At 31.8% G+C, this 26,837-nt stretch overlaps 1 protein-coding gene across 4 annotated transcripts in view; it reads left to right on the forward strand.

Moving 5' to 3' along the window:
- The window catches only part of ROBO2 (roundabout guidance receptor 2), a 547,754-nt gene that overhangs the window by 443,094 nt on the left and 77,823 nt on the right, over window positions 1–26,837 (forward strand). For all 4 annotated transcript variants that reach the window (XM_039855108.1, XM_039855109.1, XM_039855110.1 and 1 more), the window contains exons 8-14: window positions 1,482–1,606; window positions 5,972–6,143; window positions 11,518–11,723; window positions 15,916–15,997; window positions 16,430–16,592; window positions 18,133–18,299; window positions 21,390–21,511. In XM_039855108.1, coding sequence (XP_039711042.1) covers window positions 1,482–1,606; window positions 5,972–6,143; window positions 11,518–11,723; window positions 15,916–15,997; window positions 16,430–16,592; window positions 18,133–18,299; window positions 21,390–21,511 — 1,037 coding nt within the window. The remainder of the gene's footprint in view (window positions 1–1,481; window positions 1,607–5,971; window positions 6,144–11,517; window positions 11,724–15,915; window positions 15,998–16,429; window positions 16,593–18,132; window positions 18,300–21,389; window positions 21,512–26,837) is intronic.

Here is a 26,837-nt window from a genome sequence, read left to right on the forward strand (position 1 = left end):
AACAGGAGTGGTTTTAATATGAAGAAGATGTCCTTCTGAAAACCTCCAGCTTTGTTGTCTCCTGCCCTTCACTTTCTTCTTTCTCTTTACAATTAAACTTCAGTCTCAATCTGAACTTTCTTTGGATTTTTACCCCCACTTCATTATTTTCTTTTTTATTGGAGTTAACTTGTGTCTAGGACTTATCTTCATCTACTCGTTTTACTAGTCTTACAGATTCCCTACTTTATTGACAAATCCACCTCCCTCCCGAGCTATACTACATTCATTAGAGGGTTAAAGCTTCCAAAATTTTTGCTTTGCATCTATTTCTCCTCAGTTTAGAAAGAGGCAGAATAAAATCCCAAGTTTGGCTTCTCAGGACATAATTAGACAGTGTCCAAATCTACCTTTTATAGCCAGTGATGTTTATACAACTAGAACCCTCTATTCCTGCCAGATTACCTATTCTACACTAGATGTGTTTTTGCTTTCTGTACTTTGCTCAGTAAGCTCTTTGCTTGGAATATATTTATTTCTCCGCTTATCTAAATGCCACCCATCCCTCAAAGTTCCCATAATGTTCATTTCCTGTATGAAGGCCTTTCACAGCAAGCAGAACAAGAGGGATTCTTCTCTTCTGTGATCCTATCACATTTATTACATGTACTATAATTAAATACTCCTCTGCTATGCTCTGAGAGCACCTCTATCGAAGAATTTACCATAGTCTTAGATAACTGTTGTTTCAGTTTTGCTGTTGCTGTTGACATCATCACTATGCTTTGTATTTTCCATTACACTATGAGTTCTTTGATGGCTGCAGGATCAATGATTTTTATCTGCTTATATTTAGTGTCTTGTAAAGAAACAGTAATTTTCTGACTAATGTTTATCTGAATGAAATAAATAGAAAAAAACACTTTCATACATTTTTCCTATGTATATAATTCACATTTCTTCAACTCTTCAATGTCTTCAACATTTCAGCTCTTCATTTCTGGAATATAAACAGTTTGAGAATAGAGATCTTATTTTATGCCTTCTGGTATCCATGTGCCTAGTACAATGTCTTGCAAATATTACAAAAGCAATCAATGTTTGTCAATAGGTTGATTTCACAGAAAGAAGATATTTGAGTAATGGAGTGCTTCTTTTCTATATTTATTTATTCGAAACATAAAACTCAATTGGGAAACCATGTTTTTCCTTAAAAATGTTAGAATAGCATTAAAAAAATTATTTTTTCTATGCAACTGTATGGGCTGCAAGATTATAATGTACAGCATTGAAAATATTTCTGCTAAGTATTCTTCTTGCCTCACATGTAATGTAGGCTCTTTTTCTTTTCTGTTGTGTTTTGCGAAATGCTTAAAAATAAATTAAAAACTGTAGCTTCTGTCTGGTACTGAGCAATCCAACTAGTACCAGATTTTCCCTTTGAATATTTGTTCTTCGTCAATGGTTTATATTTACACACTTTCTTTCCTTTTAAATTATAGCTCCTCCACAGTTTGTGGTTAGGCCAAGAGATCAGATTGTTGCTCAAGGTCGAACTGTAACATTTCCCTGTGAAACTAAAGGAAATCCACAACCAGCTGTTTTTTGGCAAAAAGAAGGAAGCCAGGTGAGTGTTAACCTTTACTGCTTTTCTGAAATCCTCGAACTTCCTGTCTCTGGTACTCCTCAAAGTTTGCTTTACCTTTCTTGTTATCAATGTTAAATTCATTTTATTTCTAATATAACGTTCTTTATTTTCTAGTGCTAATTTTCTAAAATTATGTCTGATACAGAATAGAAACAATTCAGTGTATCTAAAATATCTTTAAAGGTCTAATCCAAACCTTTGTAGCTATTTAAAATCCCTTAACGGAAAGGTAATTTTGCTTTCTTGTACTGAGTTACATTGGAAAGATTAAATGAGTTAGACACAGAAAGCACTTAGAACATACTGGGTGTATGTAAAGCAGTCAAAACGTATTTCCATTATTAAATGGCCTAGAAACCAGTTTCAATTCCCTTTCATAGACAGAGAGTATATATATATATATATATATATATATATATATATATATATATATATATATATCCTTTATCATTATATTAAGCATGCTTCCATTTAAGAATAGGAAAAATATTTTCTTTCAGCATCTCTTCTGAATTTCTTCATAGTGGGATTGGACAGAAAATAACACATTTTATACCAGAAGGAAACGACACTTGCTAGGTCTTTCATGTGCCTTGATTTGTCCTCTCTTGGCAGCATAGCCTCTCAGACTCTCTGCTACAAGTCAATTGGAGAGACCACTTTTCTCATTTAGGATTTGGTCCAAACTTGGACAAACACTTAGCCTTTGGATTCTGAGGCTATGAGTGAAATTTCTAGCTTAAACCAGATCAGAAATTGTATTCTTTGAGAATTTGTTTGTGCATTTCTGAGACACCTGGAGATATTTTGTTCTAGATGTTCTAGAACCATCCCCAAGGTGGCATATAGTTCTCAGGAAGAGACCTACTGGTGCTTCTCCTCAGCACCTTCTGTTGTCATTCCAAGTTCTTAAATAATTTCTGGGGAATAATGGAAACCATGATAAAAAGTCTTAGAAAATCTAAAAAAATTAACATAAATTTGAGAAACATTTTACTTTATCAAGAGAACCTGTCGATCAGAGCTCCTGTATGATTATTTGGGTAGAGAGGCATCAGGAAGTTCCCCTCAGCCATCATTATCTTTAATTGTTGTGGGTTCCTACATGTTTCTGTACCACCCAAGCAGTTTTAACAACGCAATGTGAATGGGCAAATTGCCCTTCCTCAGTGCTCCTTGTTGGAGTCACTTCCCTGTGATTTGTAGGATATAATCATTGTGAAGAGAAGAAAAGGTGAAGTGCTGGCCATTGCCTTACCCCACATCGGAATTGTTCCAGGCCTTAATTCTTATCTTTGTTTTTTTCGTTGTTGTTTCGTTTTTTTGTTTTTATCAGTTAGTAACTATAAAACAGATTTTTACTCAAAGAGTTTCTTGATTCTTCACTTAAAAATTGCTTTTTTTTAATAATAAAAACAACACAAACATGACGAAGTTATAACACACTTGCACGTGCATATGTACACATACACACACACCCTGAAAAAGGAAGGAATTCTAAAGCCATCCCCATTTCACAATTGTATGATCTTTGTAGCACTATTTATCTTTACTGAAGTTCATTTTCTTAATCTAAAATATAAGGATAATACATTTTACTTCACGTAAGTTATGAAGATTTCCTCATTAAGTTAGTTTATATATAATAGTGCATTATACATTATAAGGGTCAACAAGATGTTATTTCTAACATGTAGTAAGAAATGGGGAAAATGCAGAATGCATCTGCCTCCCCCTGTGTCTTGGTTGAAGTGGCTTCTGTTCAGGTTAAAGCTTCCAGGTTCTGAGGTTTCCCATTGCTCTCCAGCACTGAAGAGAGACTCAGCACCACTCTGGTCACCTTTGTACCTAGATCTATACAGTTACTTCCTCAAGCCACAGATAGTAAATGTAATGTAATAAATATTTATTTATAAATGACATAAATAAAACAATGTAAGCAATTTGATTGTTGCGAATTTACAATTTGAAACCATGTATTGAGTCGAATTCCATTATAACGTGTCTTCCTCTTATATAGATATAGCTATATCATGTGTGAATCACATGCCCTAAAGTAACTCCAGGTTGATATAAGATACTGCATAAAATGTGTGTTGGTCTCATGGACCAATAAAAATGATGTTTAAATATGTTACATTGTGTTTCAATAGTTTTTAAAGAAGTAATGATCAAATAACTTTAAAGTATTTATTTTCCTGTTATTTGACAAAATGGAATACAATTCCAGAGATCTTAATCTCTAGAAAGATTTTTTCCAGTTAGGTAATTTGATTTGATTATAATCTTAGGTCTATTTTTTTTTTTTTCCTTCACCTATTTTCCTCACATCAAAAGTGGGGAAAGGAGACTGTGAATGAGAACAAAAGAGAAGTGCTTGAGTAAATTATAAATTTTCAAGTCATGAATTGGGATATTAGGAAAAACAAATTGGTCTCACTGTCTCCAGTATCCAGTTTTTACAGTGATCTATGACTACCAATCAGTAGAGAGAGTTAAGAGCCTAGATTTAATGGTCCATATTCCTCAATATGTGCTGATAATGCCAATTAGTACTAATAGGATACTCAGGCACTCGGAGACAAGATGAGCTCTGTCAAATTCCTGGGTTTTGCTTGTAATCCATTTTCTTTGCCTATGTCATACAAGCAGGGGATAAAGATGATGGGTTAACCTCAATCATATGCCATTTTCCATGTCAACGAATCATTTAGAAGGTGGACTGATATTACATTGTTGAGGAAGAGATCCCAGAGAGAATTAAGCCCATCTGATGTATTAGGGCTATTTAAATTAGTATTCTAATGGCTAATTGTAGAAAGTGCACACAGTGAGTTATTGTATCAGTGGCTTTAAAAATTAGACCCCTCTCTTTCAGATGGTTTATTTCAGTGATATATTTGGATTTCACAGGAGACTTAGCTTATTTTCAAATTATGTTTCATATGTTTTAAAATGTCTAGCCTTATATAGTAATACAGATTTTATAAATGAGCAATAGCATTTTGAAATTATATTCCTGACATGCTAGCAAACATCACTTCTTATAAAAAGGGCTTAACAACATGGTAATGTTTATGTAAAGTGAGCTTATAGTGTCACACTCGAATCTAATAAAGTGGACATCCATCATGTTGCAATAAAGAGAAGAGTTTCTAATTAAAGTAGGACATCATTTGCAGGATTGAAGTCATTTAGTGTAATTGAAAAGTGTTAATACCCTATTTTATCCTCTTTCATTGGTATTACTTCAAGGGTAAAAAACATTTTAAGGTGAAAATGTGTCTTATGCCTTTAATTGAATGTTATTACCTCCTGATTGTAACGTATTGAAACTGTTTAATTATAAACCTGGAAAATTAATTACTATATCAAGAAACAGATCCCAGAGGGTTATAATGTTCCTTTTGTAAATAAATACAACATAAAAATTGATACATCCTTATTTATAATCCAACTTGGAAATATATCTCAATATGATTTATTATACTCAAATGTTTTTCTTAATTGAACAACAGTAAAGCAACATAGGTCATCCAAGTTAATAATATCCCTCTCACATAAGAACTTGAAAAAAATTGTGATTAGGTTGCTTGGATTTAAAATGAGGTATATAGTAAACTGAGGTAACTTTTTAAAATAAAATATTATTATGAAATTTTTTAAGATTACATACACACTTTAGAAACATTCTTCATCTCCTCTTCATTTTTAATGCTTTGCTTAATCTTGTTTAGATTGCAGCATTTGTTCATAGTTCCTTTCCAAGCTGTTACAACCTGCAGAAACCTTATAGTAGAAGTCGATTCAGCTATCTCTGTGTCAGTCTCATCACATACTTTCAAACACCCTTAGGGAAATTCAATTAATTACATCAATTATTCAAAACGATCAGCAGAAAATATATTGCGCATTCTTTAGTAATGGGAGGTTTATAAAACACATACATAGTTAATGTTACATTCAGATTCTCACAATGTCTTATGAATTGGGTCAGAAAAACATTATTATGCCCATTTTACAGAGGAGAAACCATGTTTCATAGATATTAAGTAACTAGCAGAAAGTCAGGGAAAGAGTAAATGGTTAAAATTCTTATTTTTTAGATGATCATTCCTTTAACTAGAGCATACTGAATTCTTAGAGAGTATTATTTTCCCATGATTTGGAAAAAGTTTCCCAATGAATCTCACCATGTGGCATTTACTTATTTCAACTCCATATTTTTTTTTAAATCTATGTTTTTCTTCTTCTAAACATATTCCAATAATTGCAATAACTGTTGTTAATGTGATTTTTCTTCCAAGCGGGAAAATATTGATGAGATTGTGTTTGCTTCCACAGAACCTGCTTTTCCCAAACCAACCCCAGCAGCCCAACAGTAGGTGTTCTGTGTCACCAACTGGAGACCTCACGATTACCAACATTCAGCGTTCTGACGCGGGTTACTATATTTGCCAGGCCCTAACTGTGGCAGGAAGCATTTTAGCAAAAGCTCAACTGGAAGTTACTGACGGTGCGATATTATTAGATTCATATTTTGAAAGTAATAATTTTTATTTCAAGTTCTACATTAACCATGTGAAATTTTCTGAATTATTAAGTAATTTCTAAATTACTTAAATAGTGCTTCTTAGTTTAAATCTAAGTAAAATAACATTTTAATAGTTTCTAATTCTTTTTGATTTAATACTATTTATTTTTTCCAAAAAAGAATGTGCAAGGTGATCTATTTATTCTTAAAAATAAAACGATGCATTATTTAAAAGAAATGACATTACACTCAGTGTATAGACATGCTTTTTGTACATTTTGTTTAGTCTTATAAAGACATGATTGCTTCTAATGGATATTAATAATTTTATTTTACTAGCAGAGAGATAACATCTCTTCCATGTTATCAGTGGAAACAGATGAGTTTTCAGTTAGCTAATCACATTATGACATTCTATGGCTTTTTAATTATACATTCACTAAGTTAAATTAATTAAACACCTTCCAAATTATTAAAGGAGGTAAAATTATTGTTTTTTATTTGCACATATATACTATGAATCTTAATCGAGGCACTTACATTCATGGTGAAAGTTAGAAAAAGATGTAGTGCTCTTCATAATCTGATTTTTTTCCCCCAAGTGTTTGTCACAATTGACAGATAAGGAGTTTCAGATATTTTTTGTGAACTTCTGAGCATGAATTTAAGCCCTATTGTTTGATGTCTTAAATTAACAAATTTTCTCTTGTTCTCCTATATTTTTGAGATTTATGGGGTTTTTGGTTTGTTTGTTTGTTTGTTTATTCATTTGTTTGTTTTTTTTTCCCTGACACTGTGATTCTGAGATGCAAGAGCTCTGATCTATGATCTCTCTGATTCTCTTCTTTCTCTGCTTGTAGAATTTGGTTCACTTTCATAGAGTTCATATTTACATGTAGATTAACAAGTCATTTAAAATTAATAGAAAGGTAATATTTTTAAATGTCTGTTCATGATATTGCCTGATTCAGCACCATGCCAGTAATGGGAATAGATAGAATAAAGAAACACTGGCCGTGAGACACTGAGTCGTTAATGGCCACACTTCTGATGCTGCGGAGATTTACTGCTATGGAACAGAAAGAAGTCAGGTTCAAGGGTAACAGTGCTGAGAAGTTCTTTCTTTAGAGGAACAAGATCTTTGATACTTTGTACCTCCATATTTCCTTAAAAGAAATAAAATGTTATTAATTTTTTAAAGTTCTTACGTTTTCTACTATTAGCAAAAATCTCCAAGTACCTATACTTGGAAAATAAAATATTATGACCAAAGCCTAAGTTTTATTCTATACTGTTATGCAACATTCTAAACATAACATTTAAGATCTCTGCTACAATCTAGCTGGTTATAATATTTTACAAAAGACAGACTCTAAAATATTTTTAAATGAAGAAATTTTTAAAGAAAAGGCAAACCATATTTGTAAAAAAAAAATGTATATATATAAATTAGAAGTGCTGACTTATAATATGACTGATGTGGTTTATGAAACAAGTGGATTTCAAAATTATGTCTAGTTCAACAAACAGGAACATTTTGTCTTGAGAATTTATGTTAGTTGATGACAATCTCACAAAACAATAGCTATTCTAGCTGTGTTTCTGAGGTCAAAATTAAAAGAACAATTAAACTATTTTAAATCTGATGACTGAGATGGCTCTGAACATTTTGTTACAATTGCCTTAAACATGAATTACTACACTGATTTTTACTTAAATAAGCAACCACAAAATCAAGATCCTTTTGCAAAAATGTTGAATGAAGGTTACAGATTTATTGATTTTGACAATAATGAAATCCAACTTCAAGACCTAAACACGTACATATTATTATTATAAATAACTCTGTCTCCAAATATTAACTTGCCATGTTGACTGATGACTTCAGCTTCTATTCAATGTTTTAAATTTTTCAGATTGGTTAACAATTTAAAAATATGGGAGTCATTATTTTCATTTTAACATTTTTTTTGTATGACTCAGAGCAATTTAGAGCCAATTGAAATTCTAATGGCAGAATGAAAACATATGCTATGTTCTGAGAAACAAGCAAAACAGCTGTAGCAGTTTCTGTTGTTACATTTTCGCACTTAGACTACGTTCTCAAAAATCCTTTTAAATCAAGTGTTCATATAAGATAGATTGTTAATGGTGATGAAAGGTGCTGTTTAGTGATAATTTTACTGATTATACATTGAGCTAAGATGCTTCAGTGCACTTAAGTTTCAAAATATCCCTTTAAAAGACCTTCTCATTAATTCATCGGTACTGTTCTTAATTTGTTCTTTTCTTTTGCTCTTTTTTGCCTAAAAAAAATTAGAAAATTGGAAGATTAAAATGAGAATTTTATGAGTACAACCAATAGAATCTAAAAGGGCCGGAAAGATGTATCTTATATGATAATAAATGTTACATCATGATCTTATATGAATGGTTTATTGAGGATTTATAATACATAGTTTGAGAAAATTTTGGAGTTGTTCACAGATTACCACAAACCCTAACCTTTTAACCATTGACCTTAGTGTTATAGACATCTGTGGTCATCTTCCATTCATAACATTCTTGAAACTGAAAATTCCTTCTGGCTAGGAGATTTTCAATTACTCTGTTGATCAAATTCGTTTAAAATACAATGAGCTATTCATTTAGGCAGTAAAAAGGAAAGAAAAAAAAACTAATTAGATGTGTTTGGGGCTATATCTAATGAATATGAAATATTCAGGAATATAAAAATAAAAGCCAGTTATAAAAAGTTATCTAAATAAATAAATAAATATATATATATATATATTTTAATTTAAAAGAAATTTATATAAAATTTAACAAATAGTTTTTACTTTGGTGCTGCAGATCCATTTTTTTCATGAAATTTAAAATTTATAATGTTTTGTGAATTGACCTTCTCTTTTTGACCCGCTAAGGAAATAAATTTTATGAAACTTTCGATTTGAATATGTTTCCACAATAATTGCCAGATGTGTCACAATTGGTATAACACTGTACTTTCACATTCTCTGAAGATTATTTTATTTACTTCTAAAATGAAGAATTTGATCAATGAAAACCAATGAAATGGTAGTTCTAATTTTTGTTTGAAAAGAATACATGAATAATAAATTATTGATTTTTTTAGGTTTTGATAAGGTTTTCTGCATTGTCCAGACATACATGCACGCACACATGCACACACGCATTTTAATACATATTTTGATGCAGTAGGTTTAGGTTGATTGGAAGTTCACTGTGACAGGTAGAGGATCAATAAAATAATTTCCAATTTAAGTTAAAATTGGTTGACTTTCTCTTGGTAGACTCTAAAAGGACTTAAATTGTGTGTGTGTGTGTGTTTCCAAACCTGTGAATGTTAGTAATAAAGAAGGTGCATATAGGTTGAGAAATAATTACATAAACTGGCATTAATAGAGTCTGTAGACAAAAGAGATTAGAACTGCTAAAAAAAAAACTGACTTTTTAAATTACTAACATTGTAAAACAAAATGACCTTTTTTGAGAAAAAACTATTTCTCTTCATAATTGCTTAGCAAAAAATAGAGGGGTGTGTGTGTGTGTGTGTGCACATGTGTGTGTTGTTTGGTTTGGTTTGGTTTGGTTTGATTTGGTTTGGTTTGGTTCGATTCGATAGAATGGCTGATTTATGGCTGGGGCAGGAGTTGTATAAGATAAGCCTAGAGCATATTGTAGTATGAGAAAGTAAGAAAGTATTCAAAAACAAAACAAACAAAAACCCACACATTATTGGGAGTAGGGGAATGGATATCAAAGGAGCACAGGGACCAACTGAAAGAACACTCAATGACCAATGTAGAAATTTGAGAACAAATAAAGTAATATTAGATCATAACTTAAATTATAAAATGAATATCCATGAGTCCATCTTGATAGGAGAAAAAATGACTGAATAAGTTAATAAATGGGGAAGAGACCAATCTTCTGTGTACAAGAACTTCAAATACTTTTTAAATAATTACTCTGTCCTCAAAGAAGTGGGGCATAAATCCCCACTTTTTAAGTATAGACTGCACAATCATTCCTCCCAAAAGAGTAAAATATGAAAATATGAAAAAGGGGGGTAAATATACAGTGGGGAAACCTAACAAACACTCCTCAGTCCAATGATCAAAGTTAACATCAGCAATGATATTTTCTTTAATTTTTATTTCCCCTCCCCCTTCACCTATTTCTTCCATACCCCTATCTCTTGCTGCTGGCAACCATCAGTCTATTCTCTGTATCTATGATCTTGTTTTTATTTTTTTGATTTGGATACAAAATTTTTAAATATAAAGTTTGATTTTTTTTTAATTTTTAAAATTAATTTCTATTATATATAAATATGTATTTTAATTTATATATATATATATATATATATATATATATGTATATATATATATATATATACACGCACACACACAGATTTGACTCTTGAGTATGTGGAAGGAAGTTAGGAGCACTAACCCCCTTTGCAGTCAAAAATCCACATATAACTTTGGACTCCCCAAAATCTTAACTAGCAATACCCTACTATTAGCCTTACCACTAACATAAACAGTCAATCAACACATATTTTGTATGTTATATGTATTATATACTGTTTTCTTACAGTAAAGTAAGCTAGAGAAAAGAAAATGTATATCTACATATATATATAAACTGCTGAAAGCCCAATGTTTGTCATAGTGCAAAGTCTAATTAAATTGCTTATCTTTGCTTAATTCTAAGAACTAATTAAATTATATCATCTAAATTATACTACTAGAATCTAAAGACTCAATGCCACAATTTAAAAAATAAATGATAATCAAATATGTTAATACCAACAGAAATATTATAGTCTATATACATATAACATGTGACTAGTACTATAATGGGTGAAACTACATATTATACATATATTTATAATAAAATCAAAAGTGAAAATTAATTCTACCCATGTGATACTCTATAAGCTTTCTTAAATATGTATATGAAAGATAAAATGGACATTTTATGAATGACTACTATAAGCTCTCCATATTTTCATTTTAATATGATTAAACCCTTTGATGATACTAAGGCTTTCTAATGTTAGAATTTATCCCATCATCATCTTAATTATAGGTAATTCAGAGTAAGTTATAAACAATAGTATGGCCTCAGTATAGTATATATAGATGTATGTATAGTATGTATAGATGATAGCTATATGATGGATATGCAGTATAAGTTATTAGTAATGTGTATGACTTTGGGGCTTTAACCTTACTTTCAATATAGTTATTGAAATATCTTGAAATATTGAAATGTCAAGAAAATTCAGTAGTTAAAATATCCTGAAAATATCTTTATCTTTTAGTTTTGACAGATAGACCTCCACCCATAATTCTACAAGGCCCAGCCAATCAAACGCTAGCAGTAGATGGTACAGCATTACTGAAATGTAAAGCTACTGGTGAACCTCTTCCTGTAATTAGCTGGTTAAAGGAGGGATTTACTTTTCTGGGTAGAGATCCAAGAACAACTATACAAGAGCAAGGAACACTGCAGATTAGAAACTTACGGGTAAGTAATGTTCGACTTATATTTTGATTTTCCTGTTGACATAAGTACTGCCCTAGAGAAAACTGAGTTGTTGCGAACTTGAAATCTTATATCCTAGCACGATTGCTATACATATTATTATAGCCATGTTATTTCTTATTGTATAAAAGATGAATTCAAATTAGAGGGAAGATCATTGTCTTTATGCCATTAGGTTACTCATAAATTTTTAACAAACAGAATCTTTTTACTTCTTCATTTCAACCCATATGTACACAATCAATGAAACTAAAAATATTAAACACATAAAGTTAATGATACTAGTAAAATACTTATGATAATTTAAAAGTGATAAATGCTTCTGACTTACTCTCATGAACAAAGGGAATTTGAAAAAAAATGTGGATAAATTGGCCTGACCAAACAGTTGTGTGGAAAAATGAAAGAGATAAGACTAAGTGCACAGGAGTCAGGTTAGCTGATGGGAAATCTTACATTTTAGATTAAGTTGCAGTGGAATTTAAATGTAAACCTGTGGACAAAAACAAGCCTTTCTGGTCTTTTAACAGGCTGATGTTGGAAAATGATCATTCCTGCCAACTTAAATCAGTTAGATCTACCTCAGGAGCAACTCAAAATATATGTGTACTTCTGAGTATTGTATTAGCTTTCTACTACTTTGTAATAATAGCAAAGTCTTAGAAGCTTAAAGTAAAACACAGTTATTATCTCTTAATGTCTTTGGGCATAACTTAGGTGGTCTTCTGCTTCAGGGTCCCACAAGGCTACAATCAGGTATCAGGCTTGTGGTCTCATCTGAAGATTGACTGGGGATAGCTTTGATTCCAAGCAACATGATTATAACAGCATTTAGTTCCTTATAACTGATCTCAGATTCTTGCTTGCTATTGGCTGAAGGCTGCATTTAATTCCTTGCCATTTGGATATTTCTGATATGACTGTCTGCTTCCTCAGAGTCAATAAGAAGAAAGAGTCTCCTAGCAAGAAAGGCATTGCATTTCAATGCAACATAAGTCATAAATGTGACATTCTGTCCCCCTTGCCCTGTTCTATTGTCAGAAGTAAGTCAACAGGACCCCCACACACTCAAGGGGAGGGCGTATACAAGGTGTGAATACCAAGATGTGTCATAGGGGACACCTGCCCTCCACAAATATATTTAATCCAGTCAATCAAATATAGAAAGCCTCCCCTCCATGCAGAAAACACTATGTCAAAGCTTGAAAATATGTCATAGTAGTTATGAATTTGAGAATGAGAGTCAGAACTAAGATGGTTGATGTAATAATGCATGTAGAAAAATTGATTGAAAAAGATTCAGTGGAAGAACAATTAGTAGAATTTGGTATGTAGGGAGAAATCGGGAACCAAGAAGGAGAAAAGATATAAACAATAAAAAAATCTAAAAACCAATGTTGAATTTTTCCTTTCAGAAGCCAGGGTAGGGAGATAAAGTATTTTATCACATATATTTTCAAATGATCACAATTTGGAGTATTCTTCTCTCATAATGCAAATGTATTTGCAGTCACACACTTATCTGGTGTTTACCAGTGTGTCATACAGATACATGTACGAAAAAGAAGAATGACTCTGTCTTTGCCTTGTGTGCATATATATTCACAAACACAAATAAACACAAATCTTTAATCTTTTAATATACTTTATATATAACTTTTTAATTTAAATTTGAGACAGTCATTATTGCTCTAAGTAGAAAAAAATGCTATTAAATTCAGTTAAAAGAAAAATAAATACAGATTTTTACCCTGTCTTTTTATTGACTGTAAATTAATTGTTAACCTTCTTTGAAAAAAATGGGAGTTATTGAAAAATTAATGCCAACTCTCCTTGAGTAACCTCTTTAACCTCTCTCTCTGAGCTAAAGGCAGACTTGGGCCATGGAGGTTAATGCATTTTTACTGTACTGTTGAATTAGAAGGTGTGCATGAATAGTCAAAATACTCAGTGGTGTTTGAAAGAAGCAATTAAAGGTGAATTCTTGATGATGTCAAACAAACTTTGAATCCTCTGACAAGCTTCTGAATAGCCTCTCTAAATGCAAGCTCCTGGGGGCTTGTCTGTAGCCAACTACACAAGGAGAACAGTAAGTAATGGAGGGTGGTGGGTTACAGTACATGAATCTCTTTTTAAAGCACGTGGGTAAGGATAAAAAGAGAAAGATGGAAAATATATGAAGCACTTGTGATCAGGAAAAAAACATTATTTAAAGTTAAAGGAATAAAAATGAATGTGGTGATGATGATGGTGATACAGGAGTGACTTTTAGCAATGATATTTAGGTTTTTGCTAGCACTTTTGCAAAACTCTAAAATGAAACATTGTTCTTTTTCTGTAAAATGACTGTCTTTAGAGGGAGCTAAAAATGTGTTTTAGACTACTCTACTCTTATCAAAAGACTTTCTATAGCTTATATTTCTTTGTGTCTCACTATTTCTTTTTCAGTACTTAATGCAAGGGGGAAAAATAGCATGTTGAACATTGTATTCTCATAGTCCAGCTAATTGAATGTGTAACTGAATGTGTATCTGCTGAGAAGAGAATCTTCCAATACTCATTAAAACATACCTACTACAGCTAATGTCAGACTTGTATCTCCACACAATGACAAGGAGATGCAGTTAAGAGGCATTACCTATATACTCTTCTTTTAGCATTTGCACATAATAACAAGTGCTACATTTTAGTCGAACAGCCATAATAAAATGCAAATTCTTTACTCTTTCACAGAGCATATTCAAATGAACATCCCATTAAAATCCAACCTTGTCTCATTATATTTAGTTTGTGAGTGATGCTTCTTAAATGCAAAGATTTCTAATGACTATAATGCATGCACAGACACATTTGAAAGAATGGCTCTTTTTACAATGGTTATCCCCCATCATACCTCCGTATAATGGAAGACAATTGTATGGAGATGGTATGGCAAAGAATGACATTCCAGAGCAATTTGAAACTTAAGTTAAGATACATAATGACATTTAGAATCAATTAAAATGGTGGAATGGCAATAACATCCATGCACTAATGATTTACCTGAGAATCAGTTGTGAAAGGTTGAGTCATCGATACACTTACATTTTGAACTCAGCAGATATTATGTTCCATGAACCTCCATATTTCATTGACAATTAGACTCATGTTCATCACAGAATTTTAATTATGCATCTTCTGACTTCCCTTATTCTGCTCGGGCATTGGTTTCCTTCTCAGTCTCACTTTTCCTTTAGCCCTAAACTGATGAAAATGAATGTTTGCAATGTAAGCCCACTGGGCTCAACCACAGAGAAGGTTTTGGAGCCACATCTTTTATTTATTTGGGGGCTTTTGTCAATATATAACAGAATCTTCTACTTTTTACATTTGTAAGAGAACTCTTGATTTTATTATTAATTATTCTTAAAAGACTTTTGCCACTCCAATGGATAAAAAAATTTTAAGTGATCAATAAATTGGCAATTTTTAAATATGCTTATAAAGAGTTATGTATTAGATTATTTTCTGGTCCGTTTTAGCTCTAAATTGCAATGATTCTATCCATAGGCAAGGTTTGTTTTTTAATAACACAACTTTATTTCACTCACTATTACACAACTACAACTTAAATATAACTGAGTACTGATCTATTTAAAGAGAGAGATTTTGTTTTTAGTTTTTTGTTTTCACTTTTCTCCATGCCTTAAAAATGAAGAAGCAGTGGGGTATGGACCCCTTCTCAGTGTTTATTTACTCCTGGGTACATTTTATTAATTGAAATATAGCTTATTGGAGACAGAGAAAGCAGCTTTGTATTATTAATCTCTGAATGTTTATACGTTTCTGAAAAATTATGTCCTAAGTTGTTCATATTGAATTTTGACAAAGTCAAGTCTCAACAAAAACCAAAATTAAAAGATAAGTGTAGATGCAAAAGAGATAGACAAATAAAGTTTACCAGACAAATAACAATTATAGAAACATAATAAATATTTGAATGACTCTTATGAATAAAATAACTATAAGTTTACTTTAATATTTTATGTGTACATATGATTGACTCGCATGTATACCTGGATGGCCAAATGTATATCATTTTGAAAAATAACTCAAATATTGCCTTTTTGAGATAGAGTAATAATTCTACAAATTAATTAACATAATTTAATTTTCTCCCTTTCTTGCACACTAGATTTCTGATACTGGCACTTATACGTGTGTGGCTACAAGTTCAAGTGGAGAGACTTCCTGGAGTGCTGTGCTGGATGTGACAGGTGAATTCTTTGTGAATTATCTTAAAACAAAAAATCTTGAATCCAATTTTAGGGATTAGTTCATTATCTAATAAGTTAAGAAGAGATCAAGATCTTCAATTCATTAAGTGTAAAAACTAAGTGTTATGCCACTTTTTAATTTCTGCGCCCCTTGGCATATAGAATTGCATGTATGCAATTTGATATATTTGTCCTTGACAGATCTTCTTATTTTATTTTCTCCGTCTAAAGAGAAAGCAATTCTACTGATCATGTGTGAAAGTAAACATTTAGTAGCATGTAAGAAAAGTAAATATTCACTTATATACTTTTGATTCACGAAGATGAATTGCTCAGTCTAGGTCAACTTCTTTGGTAGACTATGTTTCTTCTTTTAAACATTATTATCTGCTTATACAATCAGGAATGAAGCTTTTTGTTTGTCCTCTATAGAATCTGGAGCAACAATCAGTAAAAATTATGATTTAAGTGACCTGCCAGGGCCACCATCCAAACCTCAGGTCACTGATGTTACTAAGAACAGTGTCACCTTGTCCTGGCAACCAGGTACCCCTGGAACCCTCCCAGCAAGTGCATATGTCATTGAGGCGTTCAGGTATGAGACAGTTCTTTTTTCTCCATTGAGGTTTTGCTTTAGCTCCTATATCATAAAATCTCACACGAGCTGTTTTAATTTAAGAAAGTGTTCACTTAGTGCATTTTGAGAATTTACCTTTAAATCTGACTTTATTCAGAAATAGACTTTAGTATTTTTTATTTATATCTTAATTATAAGATTAAATATGCATTATCCATGTCTAAGTACAGCGATTTAGTTCATGACATAATTACTTAGCTCCTTTCTTTTCTCTGACCATTATAAAGATTTAAAATGAGAATTTTGGCTTTAGAACTAGGCAGAAATAATTTTAGTTAGGCACAGAGACTTTACATTATGAAATGTTTACTAAAACACAGAAACCTGGAACTTTACTTCCTAATAATTAGAGCAGAATTTAAAATAATTCCAATGTTTGTGTGCTATATTTTTGAATAGATCAATTGGGTTTGCCTAAAAGAAAATTTAAAACTACAATTAAGAAGTTGATTTCATACACCTCTGGTTGCTGAAAGAACTCGATATTCCAGTTGTTATTTGAAATAATAGTCATCAATTTAAGGATATAGACTATAAATTAGCAAATATCATTAGAAAATTGTTTTATGAGAATTTGATAAAATATAGACACTGTCCTTTTCAAGCATTAGGACAAATGCTTAAAAATGCTTTCATTTTAGGCTTGCTCAATCTGTTTAAGACAGAAATTAATACATGGTTTTTAAATTTCAAAATACTATTTTTCTATAATTTTTGTGCATTGATGCATCAGGACTTCTGAAAAATAAATGGAAGGCCCTGAAAATTACATTTTTTTTCTTCATTCTGAACAAAAGCAGCATTTGACCTTAAACAAAGTGCTCTAAATGGGCATCCCATCTGTAACTGGCTGTACGGGGTCCACACATACAGATTCAGAGATATTTTGCCATTTCAAGATGAGGAATCACAATACTGTGTAATGTACAATTTTGTTAAAAATGTGACCAAGGGAAAATATTTATTACATGCTTCCTTTCTTCTTTTACAGATGTGTAGTTTTAGAAGGCTCTATTATAATATTGCATGTGGAATTGATGCAAAAGAAAGCACACCTTGTAACAGGAAAATGTATTGGCATAATTTACTCTGTAGTCCATTTATTCTTTCTACAGGTTAATTCTTTTCAAGGTATATATATATATACATTTACGAGGACCATATTTATTGTATAAACTTGATGTTGTGATCTTGGCCTCTGTTCCTTTTACAGGTATTCATTTAGTGGGCTGCTGTGCATTAGCAAAGGGCTGTCACATCTCCTGGGCTGAGTTTAATTTTGTTGTGCATGGCACTTTTGTTAGGTGGGCTCGGCTTTGTTGTTGAATAAACTGAAATCATCCGAATGTTTCATTTATTGGGCTGAACACTTCAAGTGTTGTGTGTGTGTGTGTGTGTGTGTTTAATTTTCAGCCATTAACCTTTGTCATTGATACCCAACTCCATTTTCAGTACCTTTATGACTGTTTTTTAAATGAAATTTCTGTTCATGTTTCAGCCAATCAGTGAGCAATAGCTGGCAGACAGTGGCAAACCATGTGAAGACCACCCTCTATACAGTAAGAGGACTGCGGCCCAATACAATTTATTTGTTCATGGTCAGAGCAATCAACCCCCAAGGTCTCAGTGACCCAAGCCCAATGTCAGATCCTGTGCGCACACAAGGTAATTTCAATAGCTGTAAACATGACTGGTTCTAGAAGAAGGCACTAAGTAGACCTTTAAGAACAAAGGGAGTGCATGAAGAAAGATAAATGTGTCTGCATCACTTGTTATAATGATTCACTAGATCTGTTGATTCACTAGGCCAGTTGAAAAAGAAATGTGCTGTTCACCTTGGTGAGTGTGTCCTCTTTCTGGAGGTGTCAGGGTTTATTTAGTAAAAAAAAACAAATAATTGGGTATATTTACATACTAAGAGTGAATCAACTAAGTTGAGGCTTTACTATATTTCAAAGGGAGGGAAATATTTCTTCTTTGAAATTAATTATACAGTTTCAAAAAGTGCTCTGTAATGGACAAGATGTTCAGATAGGGATATCAAAATTATTCTCTATTGTTCAGGAATTCTACTTTAATAGTGCAGTGGGTCTCAAGGTGTGGCTTCCACAGAAGCAGCATCCCATCTCCTGGAATCACGTTGGGAATACAGGTTCTCAGGCCCCATCTCAGCTGCTCTGGGAGTGGAGCCCAGCAGTCTCTGTTAAGGTGCCCTGCGGGTGATGCCGATGCACAAGTTTGACAAGGATTGCTACAGTGCATTGTATAAGCCAGATATTTAAAGGAACAATTTGTTTCAGAAAGCAGTTAATCAGGTTTTCTTCCTGAGGTATTCGATTTTTTTGACTACTTAAAAAAAATCCACCCAGAGCATGACAATAGAAGAAAACAGAAGGTTTCTCATCTCATCTTTAGCAGCCTGTCTCTTCAAATTGAGGACTCATTGGAGTCTAGGGGTTAGTATAGCATGTGGCATAATAATTTCTCTTTCTACTAGTAGATAAAGAGAATTAATAAAATAGAAACGGTGGCTTTATTATTTGTTACAATCTATTTCCCATAGGGTTCTTGAGAAAAGGGTTGATTATTTCTTATGTGTAAAAGACTTTGAACAAGATATAATTCAAAGTAGTATTTTTATGCTATGAAAAGCACCATACAGCCATAAAATATTATTATAATTACAATGTAGTTCAGTGATAGTAACTGGCAAGCTATTATAACAGAAAAGGGTGCCTTAAAGGAATCAAGTGGAATAAAGTTACCACGTGATTCTGTAACGTTGCTGACATGATGACAATCAAGGGAGGAGAGAATGCCAATTTGCTATTGTTCTCTAAGCAGTAATGTGATTAATTTTCCATAATGAAAAAGGACCTGTAGGTAAAGAACCTGTCTCAAGAGAAAGAAAAAGTACAACAAGGAATTTTAAGATCTAAAATTGGTTATATTTTACCTTGCTTGGATTCAGTTGCTCTTAGTGGGCCTGAATTTAATGAGTAATTTAAATTACTGAACTTGAAGAGGAAGAGACGTATGGTTTTAAGTCAGAAAATAATAGTACCTGGATCATTTTTACCTGCGTGGATAGAAATAGTCAGTTTTTGTGTGTAGCTGAAATGGAAGGTGGGGAGATAAGAGAATGAGGGAGACTTTTTGGTCTGATTAAATCTGGCAGACCTTGATCATTCAATAACTGCCAGTCACTAAATCTTGACTCATAAAATAACTTCTCGGTGAAAAGATCAAAAAGATTAATGAAAAGTTGTTTGTGATCTGGCTTGTTCCAGCTGAGAGACTGTAGAGAGCAAAAGATTTATGTTCTCTTAACAGATATTTAATAGGAAAACTCATGTTTTGAGTTTGAATGTCAGGATCATTTTTGATAAAACACTTTCAAGAGCTTTGAATTCAGCAAACCTCTTATTTTCAAAGAACACTTTGCTATGTGAGCTCTTGTTTTTGAAAGATATTAAAAACCATATAATTTAGAATTCTTTTATTTTAGTAAGGCAGCAAACACTTGCACCATCAATACCACAGTAGACCATAGATATATTTGCAAAGGTTAAAATTGTTAACATAATATTCATAATATTTTTCTCAATAAAACTTGCTCTGCTCTTTATGTTAAGGATGGAAAAAAGTAGAACTGTAAAAAAAAAAAAATTACCAAAGGATAGTTCCCAATTATTTATGTCCCAATTTAAGTTAGCGCACCCAATTTAAGTTAAGGCTGAAACACGCACTTAAAAGATTTTTGCAAGAGTGTTGCATCGCGGCCTGAAAAAATAGGAGAAAACAAGATTAAGAAAATAAATTATTTTAAATGGGACTTTCTTCTTTAAGGTAGTCAGAGAAAAAAATTCAACTTAACATTACAGTGCACCAGTTAAAAAGATTGATTTGAGAATATGTGAAATTCAGTATTTGATATCATTTTGATGGACTTGGATGTCTACATAGAATATAAACCTTTGTTTGAGACAATAGAATAGCATTTAAGTGAATAGTGAATAAAGGGGCAAAACAATATATGTCTGGGCATATATCATTTTAAACATCGCAAATCTTTCTCCTTTTCCTCTTCCTTCAATCTCTTCCAAAAAGCAGCTGCAAGGTATTGGCTTATTGAACATTTGATCAGTATTCAGTTTTTTAGTCAAAGGTATTTTTGTGAATTTAGAGGGCTTCTTCCCCTTCCTTCTCTCACTCTGTTTACCTTTAGCGACATAATTCACTTTCCAAGTCCCTCTGATTTCTTTCCTTCCACACCCCAGACTGAATGGACACCCCCAGACTGAATGGATTCAGTCTGGTCAAGGAGTAAGAACACACGATTTACTAATTGGGACAAAGGATTAAACAAATTCCTAAACAGCCATTTTCAGATATGACCTCAGTAACTACTAGAGAACTTTTTTAACATCTACATAAAACATGTTTCCAGAGAAGTCTTACAGCACATATCTTATTCTTTAATAAGATAATACTAGGCCTTCCACAACAATATATTCAAATGGAATAAGGGATTGCATACACTCTTTTATTGTTATTTTAGTGAAGATAAATATAATCTTTTGAATTATATCCTAGCAAGGCAGTATGTATATAAATATGCTTTAATGTTTTTTGTTACAAAAGATTTTTATTTTTCTCCTATAATTATTTCTAATGTGCAATTTTGTCTTATATAATATACATTGGGATTTTACTATGAATTTTTAAAAACTGGGAATGGTCATCTACCTGTAGATATCAGCCCGCCCGCACAAGGAGTGGATCATAGACAAGTACAAAAAGAACTAGGAGATGTCATTGTTCGTCTTCACACTCCTGTTGTATTGACGCCCACCACTGTTCAAGTCACGTGGACGGTAAGTTTCAAAGGCTATATTGAGTAGTCTTTTCTATTCCTTTGAGAAAACAAACCAAAAAAGAAAAAACTCAAATAAACAAATCACGACTAGTAATAAAAATCCTTACCATTTAAAATCAATGTGTAATCAACCACGAAAAAGTATTCAATAGATAAAATAATAAATATAATAAAAATAGATCCATTTCGATATAAACATGGCATGTTCTGTTTTCTGAATATTTAACAGCTTTATTGAAACATAATCAATACACTAGAGTTAAAGTGTATGACTCAGTGTTTTTTAGCATATTTATAGAGTTGTGTAATCATCACCAAAAATGATTTTAGAACATTTTATCATCTCAAAATGAAATCATGTGCTAATTAACAATCACTCCTTCATTACCCTTACTTTACCTCTTTGTGACCACTTCTCTCTGTCTATATAGATTTGCCTATTTCTTTCATAGGAGTGAGATCATGCCATATGTGGTCTTTTGTGTCTGGCTTCTTTCACTCAACATAATGTTTTTAAGGTTCACTCATGTTATGTCATGTATTTTGTACCTTTTTATTATTGAATAGCTTTCCATTTTACAGATGTATCACATACATCTTTTTATCCATTCATCAACTGATGCACCTTTGAATTATTTTCACTTTGGGCTGTTAAGAATGATGGTGCCATGAACATTGGTGTACAAGTCGACATGTTTTCATTTCTCTTGGTACTTGCCTAGCGATTGTTAAGTAATAAGATAATGCTCTGTTTAAAATTTGGATGAACTGCCAAAATGTTTTCCGAAGTGGTTATACCATTTTATGTTCCCACTAGCAATATTTGAAGGTTCCAGTTTATTTCACATCCTTGCCAATTTCTCTCACATTCTCTCCAACACTTGTTATCTTCTGACTGTTTGATTATGACCATTCTAGTGAGTGTTAAGTGGTATATCATTGTGGTTTTAATTTGCATTTCTTTAATGACTAATCATGTTTTGCATTTTTTCATGTTCTTGTGAAGCATTTGTATATCTTTCTTAGAGAAATGTCTTCAAATTCTTTACACATTTTTAAATTGGGTTGTTTGTCTTCTAATTATAGTCTTATAAGAGTTCTTTATATATTAGATATAAATTACTTATCGGATATATGATTTGTAAATATTTTCTCCCAATTTGTGTTTTGTTTTTTATTTTTTTAATGGTTTCATTTGAAGCACAAAAGATTTTAATTTTGGTGAATAGTTCTTCTGAATTTAAACCAAACATCTTTATATACTTTTAGCTGAATTTCATCTAGTAGTACCAAAACTTGTACATAATTTTAACAATTTGGCATGTAATAAAAAACAAGTAGGTTTTAAGAAATAAATTGATATTTTAATATATGCCAAAATGTTCAATTACATACATTATTAAATGTCAAGCTGCCCACTATTATTTCAAAATGTAAAATGTTTTGATCACACAGTAGCCACTTTAGTAAAGAACAATATTAGTCATATTAGAGAATACTAACACTTGTGCATGTATTTGAGTGTGTTTTGAAAAGATCAAGAAAATCTTCCCTGAGCCTAATATAGTTAGTGCCAACTTCTCCTTTATACCCCAGATCTCTCTTTTACAATCCATAAGAAAATCTATCAGGATGATAGAAGAGCACATATTCTTTAAGCTCTGTATGTGATAAATCTTATATATGGTGTGATGGACATTTTAGTTATGGATACCTAGAAAAATTTTTACTTTAATTATAGTCTTAATTAGAAAGTAATTATAATTATCTCTCTATTATTGTTGTTTTTGTTGTAGAGGAATGACTCTAAGTGAAAAAAAAAAACTGATTACCCTCCCTTCTCCCACTTAGAGTCCAAGTTTCTATAGGGAAACAACAATTTCACTCATTTCCATCAACTCTCTCAACAAGGGAAGTTGAAGAAGGAAAAGTGATTATTTTAAATCATCAGTTCTTAATAAGTTATGTTTGAAGTATAAAACACAATAAAGAGAATTATTTTAGTGTCCTCCCAGTAATAAATCTATTGAATAAATCTAGTTCAACCAGCATTTTTTGAGAACAGATTTTTTTTCTAGATGTGAGGGAGCCCTATAGAAAGAGACACAGATTACTTAAGAGAAAAATGGAAATTCTTAATGATCAGAATAAGAGTCATAACAGATATATATGCACCCTTTAGACAGAGGTTTCAAACAAAAAGAAGTGATTAACTCTATCTTCAGACATCAGAAAGGTATCACCAGTCATCTACTACTACACGAGGAAATATTGTATTAGAACAATTGCATTATTGTATCAGAACAACAGAATCACAGTGACATTAATGATATTTGGTACAATTTTATAAATTTATAAAAGGAAGCCAATGTAGAAAAGTTGAACATTGTTCCCAGTATCCTATGTCTATTTATAGGTAATAATAGCATTAGAATTTCCTTCAAATCTGCTTATAGTGTTTTCACTGGAAAGATAAACTGTAGACAAATATTCAGTTGAAAGGAGGCTTTTTAATGGTGGAATTTCAATATATGATCCTGGATGGGGCATTTTGTTACTTCTTAAATCAGATCATGTGATCAGTCACATTTTTGATGCCTGAGTACAAAGTTGGATAATACTTTAATGAAACTAAAACTAAGTTTATAATATTTTTAAAGTAATTGTGATTAGGACTACACTATTTTTAATTCTATTTTGGTATAATTTCACATAGACATATTTTATTTTCTGCATATAATGGTTTCTATTCTTCTCTTCTCATGAATGGAACATACTGACCTCATCTTTTTCCAGTGGCACAGTAGGGGTATTATCTACCATGCCTCTTCTATCTTTCTGCAGCTTTGACTAGATAAAAAACTAACAAAGTGAAGGAAATAGTTGCATTTTTAATTGCAGATTTTTCCTCATTCTCAATTGAAAAAGGCTTCTCTGCTCTATTGAGAGTTTTGAAGAGTCTCTTTAAAAATGCTTCTAAATGTGGGAATGATTTAGATAAGAATCAAAGTCATTATGTTTATGAAGTTAATCACTTTAAAAGTCCTTGAGTTAAAAAGAATAAATCAAATTTGATCAAAATTACAGGTCAGTCATCTGAGAGTTCTTTCAGGAGAGGAACATTGTCAAATTCATTTCTATGTCCCAAGAAGCTTGTCATTTCTAGTTTCTGTATCTCTCTCAGTCATACGCTTGACTTCTGTGAGTCTGGAGACCATGTTTTTAATTTGTTTTCTTTCAGAGCAGAGTATCAATTATAAAATACCATTTCAATAACTATCTGTTGAATGATCAAGTCAGTTGTTTTCATATATTTTTATTTTAAAAAAGAAATTGTTCAATTATATCACAGGTGTTCAATTATATTCCCCAAGAATTTATACTTACACATGATATAAGTATGTATTTAAAAGGTAAATGTACTGAAATAAAGTCAGATTGGTATTGATGTTGGTTATTAAAGAGATTATGGCCAAATATTTTATTTTGATGTCATATTTTCAATTTGCTAAATGTGTATTTTTTTTTTCTAAATTTTCACACTGTTTGAGATACAGATGTATTGGAGTTTGAAGGGAGAAATATATTCCCCAGCCCATATGTTTAGATTTGGGGTCAGGTGAGGAGGTTGGCAGTATTCAGTTACCAAACGTACATGATTTTTGAATTAAAAAAACTATTCCCCTGCCTCACAAGACTAATCCTGAAGCAATAATATTTAGCAAATGCTACATTCTAAAAATGACCACTCCTACAATGAGGGTAGGCAGAAATGATAAGGAAATGGCTGTTTCACAAAGAAAATAGCAATGAATCTCTTATTTAAAAATGTTTATTCAATTTTGTGTGTGTATGTTTTGTTTTGGTCAAGAATATAAAGAATCACAGACTCTTTGCCCCTTAAATACTACTGTTACTGGAGTTGAAAAAGTGCTCTGGTGAAGTAAAATTTGAGAACTCAGAAAATCCAGATCAGTCACTTGGCAGACTAAGCATATCAAACAAAATTCACTATGATTTTTCAGTTTAAGTGGCCTTTTTAATTGAAAAGATTAATATTAAGTATCTTATTTAAAAATTTTAGTGAAAGTGATGATTCAAAGGCTACATATGGACTCTCTTTTTTTAGTATATTCTTAACAATGATGTTTTATTATTGTGAATTTCTAAAAACGTACAATGTGCTTTAACTTATATTAGTCATTTTAATTGTTTCTGTGTCCTTGTAAATGGGTATCACTTGAGCAAATTAAGTAACCTAAGGCTTAGAAAGTTTAAGAGGCTAAGCTGTAACTCAATTGAGACTGAATCTCTCTTCATCATTTCACTTTTTCCTTAAGACAACTCATTTGTTTATCCATTTTTCAGAATATACCGATTTTTAAAATTCTATAATCTCATGGAATTGTGGCCAGATTTTTATAATCAGAATGTTAATAAAAATAGTAACAAGCATGTGTTTTAACTTGAAATTGACCACCTGTCACAATGTGCTCCAAAAGTCAATGGGGCAGAACGCATATCCAATAAAAATCCCACCTATTTTTTTTAAAGGTAATGTTCAGCATTTTCATTTCTGCTTCCACCTGTAATAACAAATTTCCTTCTGAAAAGAAAGTATTGCAACTCTACAAAATCAAGTTAAACTACTTCGTCATTAAGTAGGTCATTAGAATATACTGGTTAAAGACACTGTACACTGAAATGAGCAAGGCAATGTTGTGTAGTAAATGTTAGCTTCATAAAGTTCCTAAAACATTTAATTAATAAAAACCAAACATGGGAAAAACTAATTTACCCTGATTTACAAACTCCCTTCATCTGGAAACAGCTGCTTAATGTTCTTCTTAAAAACACAGCTTGCTTCTTTCAGTATTAACAAGCTATTATTGTGAGTTATGTCTTTCTTTCAGTATATAAATTCACTTAAAGCGAATGCAGAGAAGTTTATAAAATGCAAACTTAATCTTGTTTTAACATATGCTGCAGAGATTTTTTTGTTTTTTAAACACTGACAGTTTTGATGAAAGGTATCTCTTTTTAGCTTTCACAAATTTAACTTTTTGCTTTTTATTTGCCTTATTTTATAATGTCAGAACAATTTCTGCATTTCAAAAAAACATGTCTGTTGGTATAAACATGAACTGGTAACATGGATGAGAATTCAAAGATCGTGAGCTTTGGCATCAGACTTACGTTTTTATGACATAACCTCATACAAGTGTAGCACTAATTCCAAAAAGTCTTTGAGGGTTAGAAAGCTCTCAGGTGAGTAGAACAATACTTGTTAAGACTCATCTGTGAAACTGGAATTAGCTATACAT

This window comes from Pteropus medius, unplaced genomic scaffold (assembly GCF_902729225.1).
Source record: "Pteropus medius unplaced genomic scaffold, Ma_sr-lr_union100, whole genome shotgun sequence".
Classification (NCBI taxonomy): Eukaryota; Metazoa; Chordata; class Mammalia; order Chiroptera; family Pteropodidae; genus Pteropus; species Pteropus medius.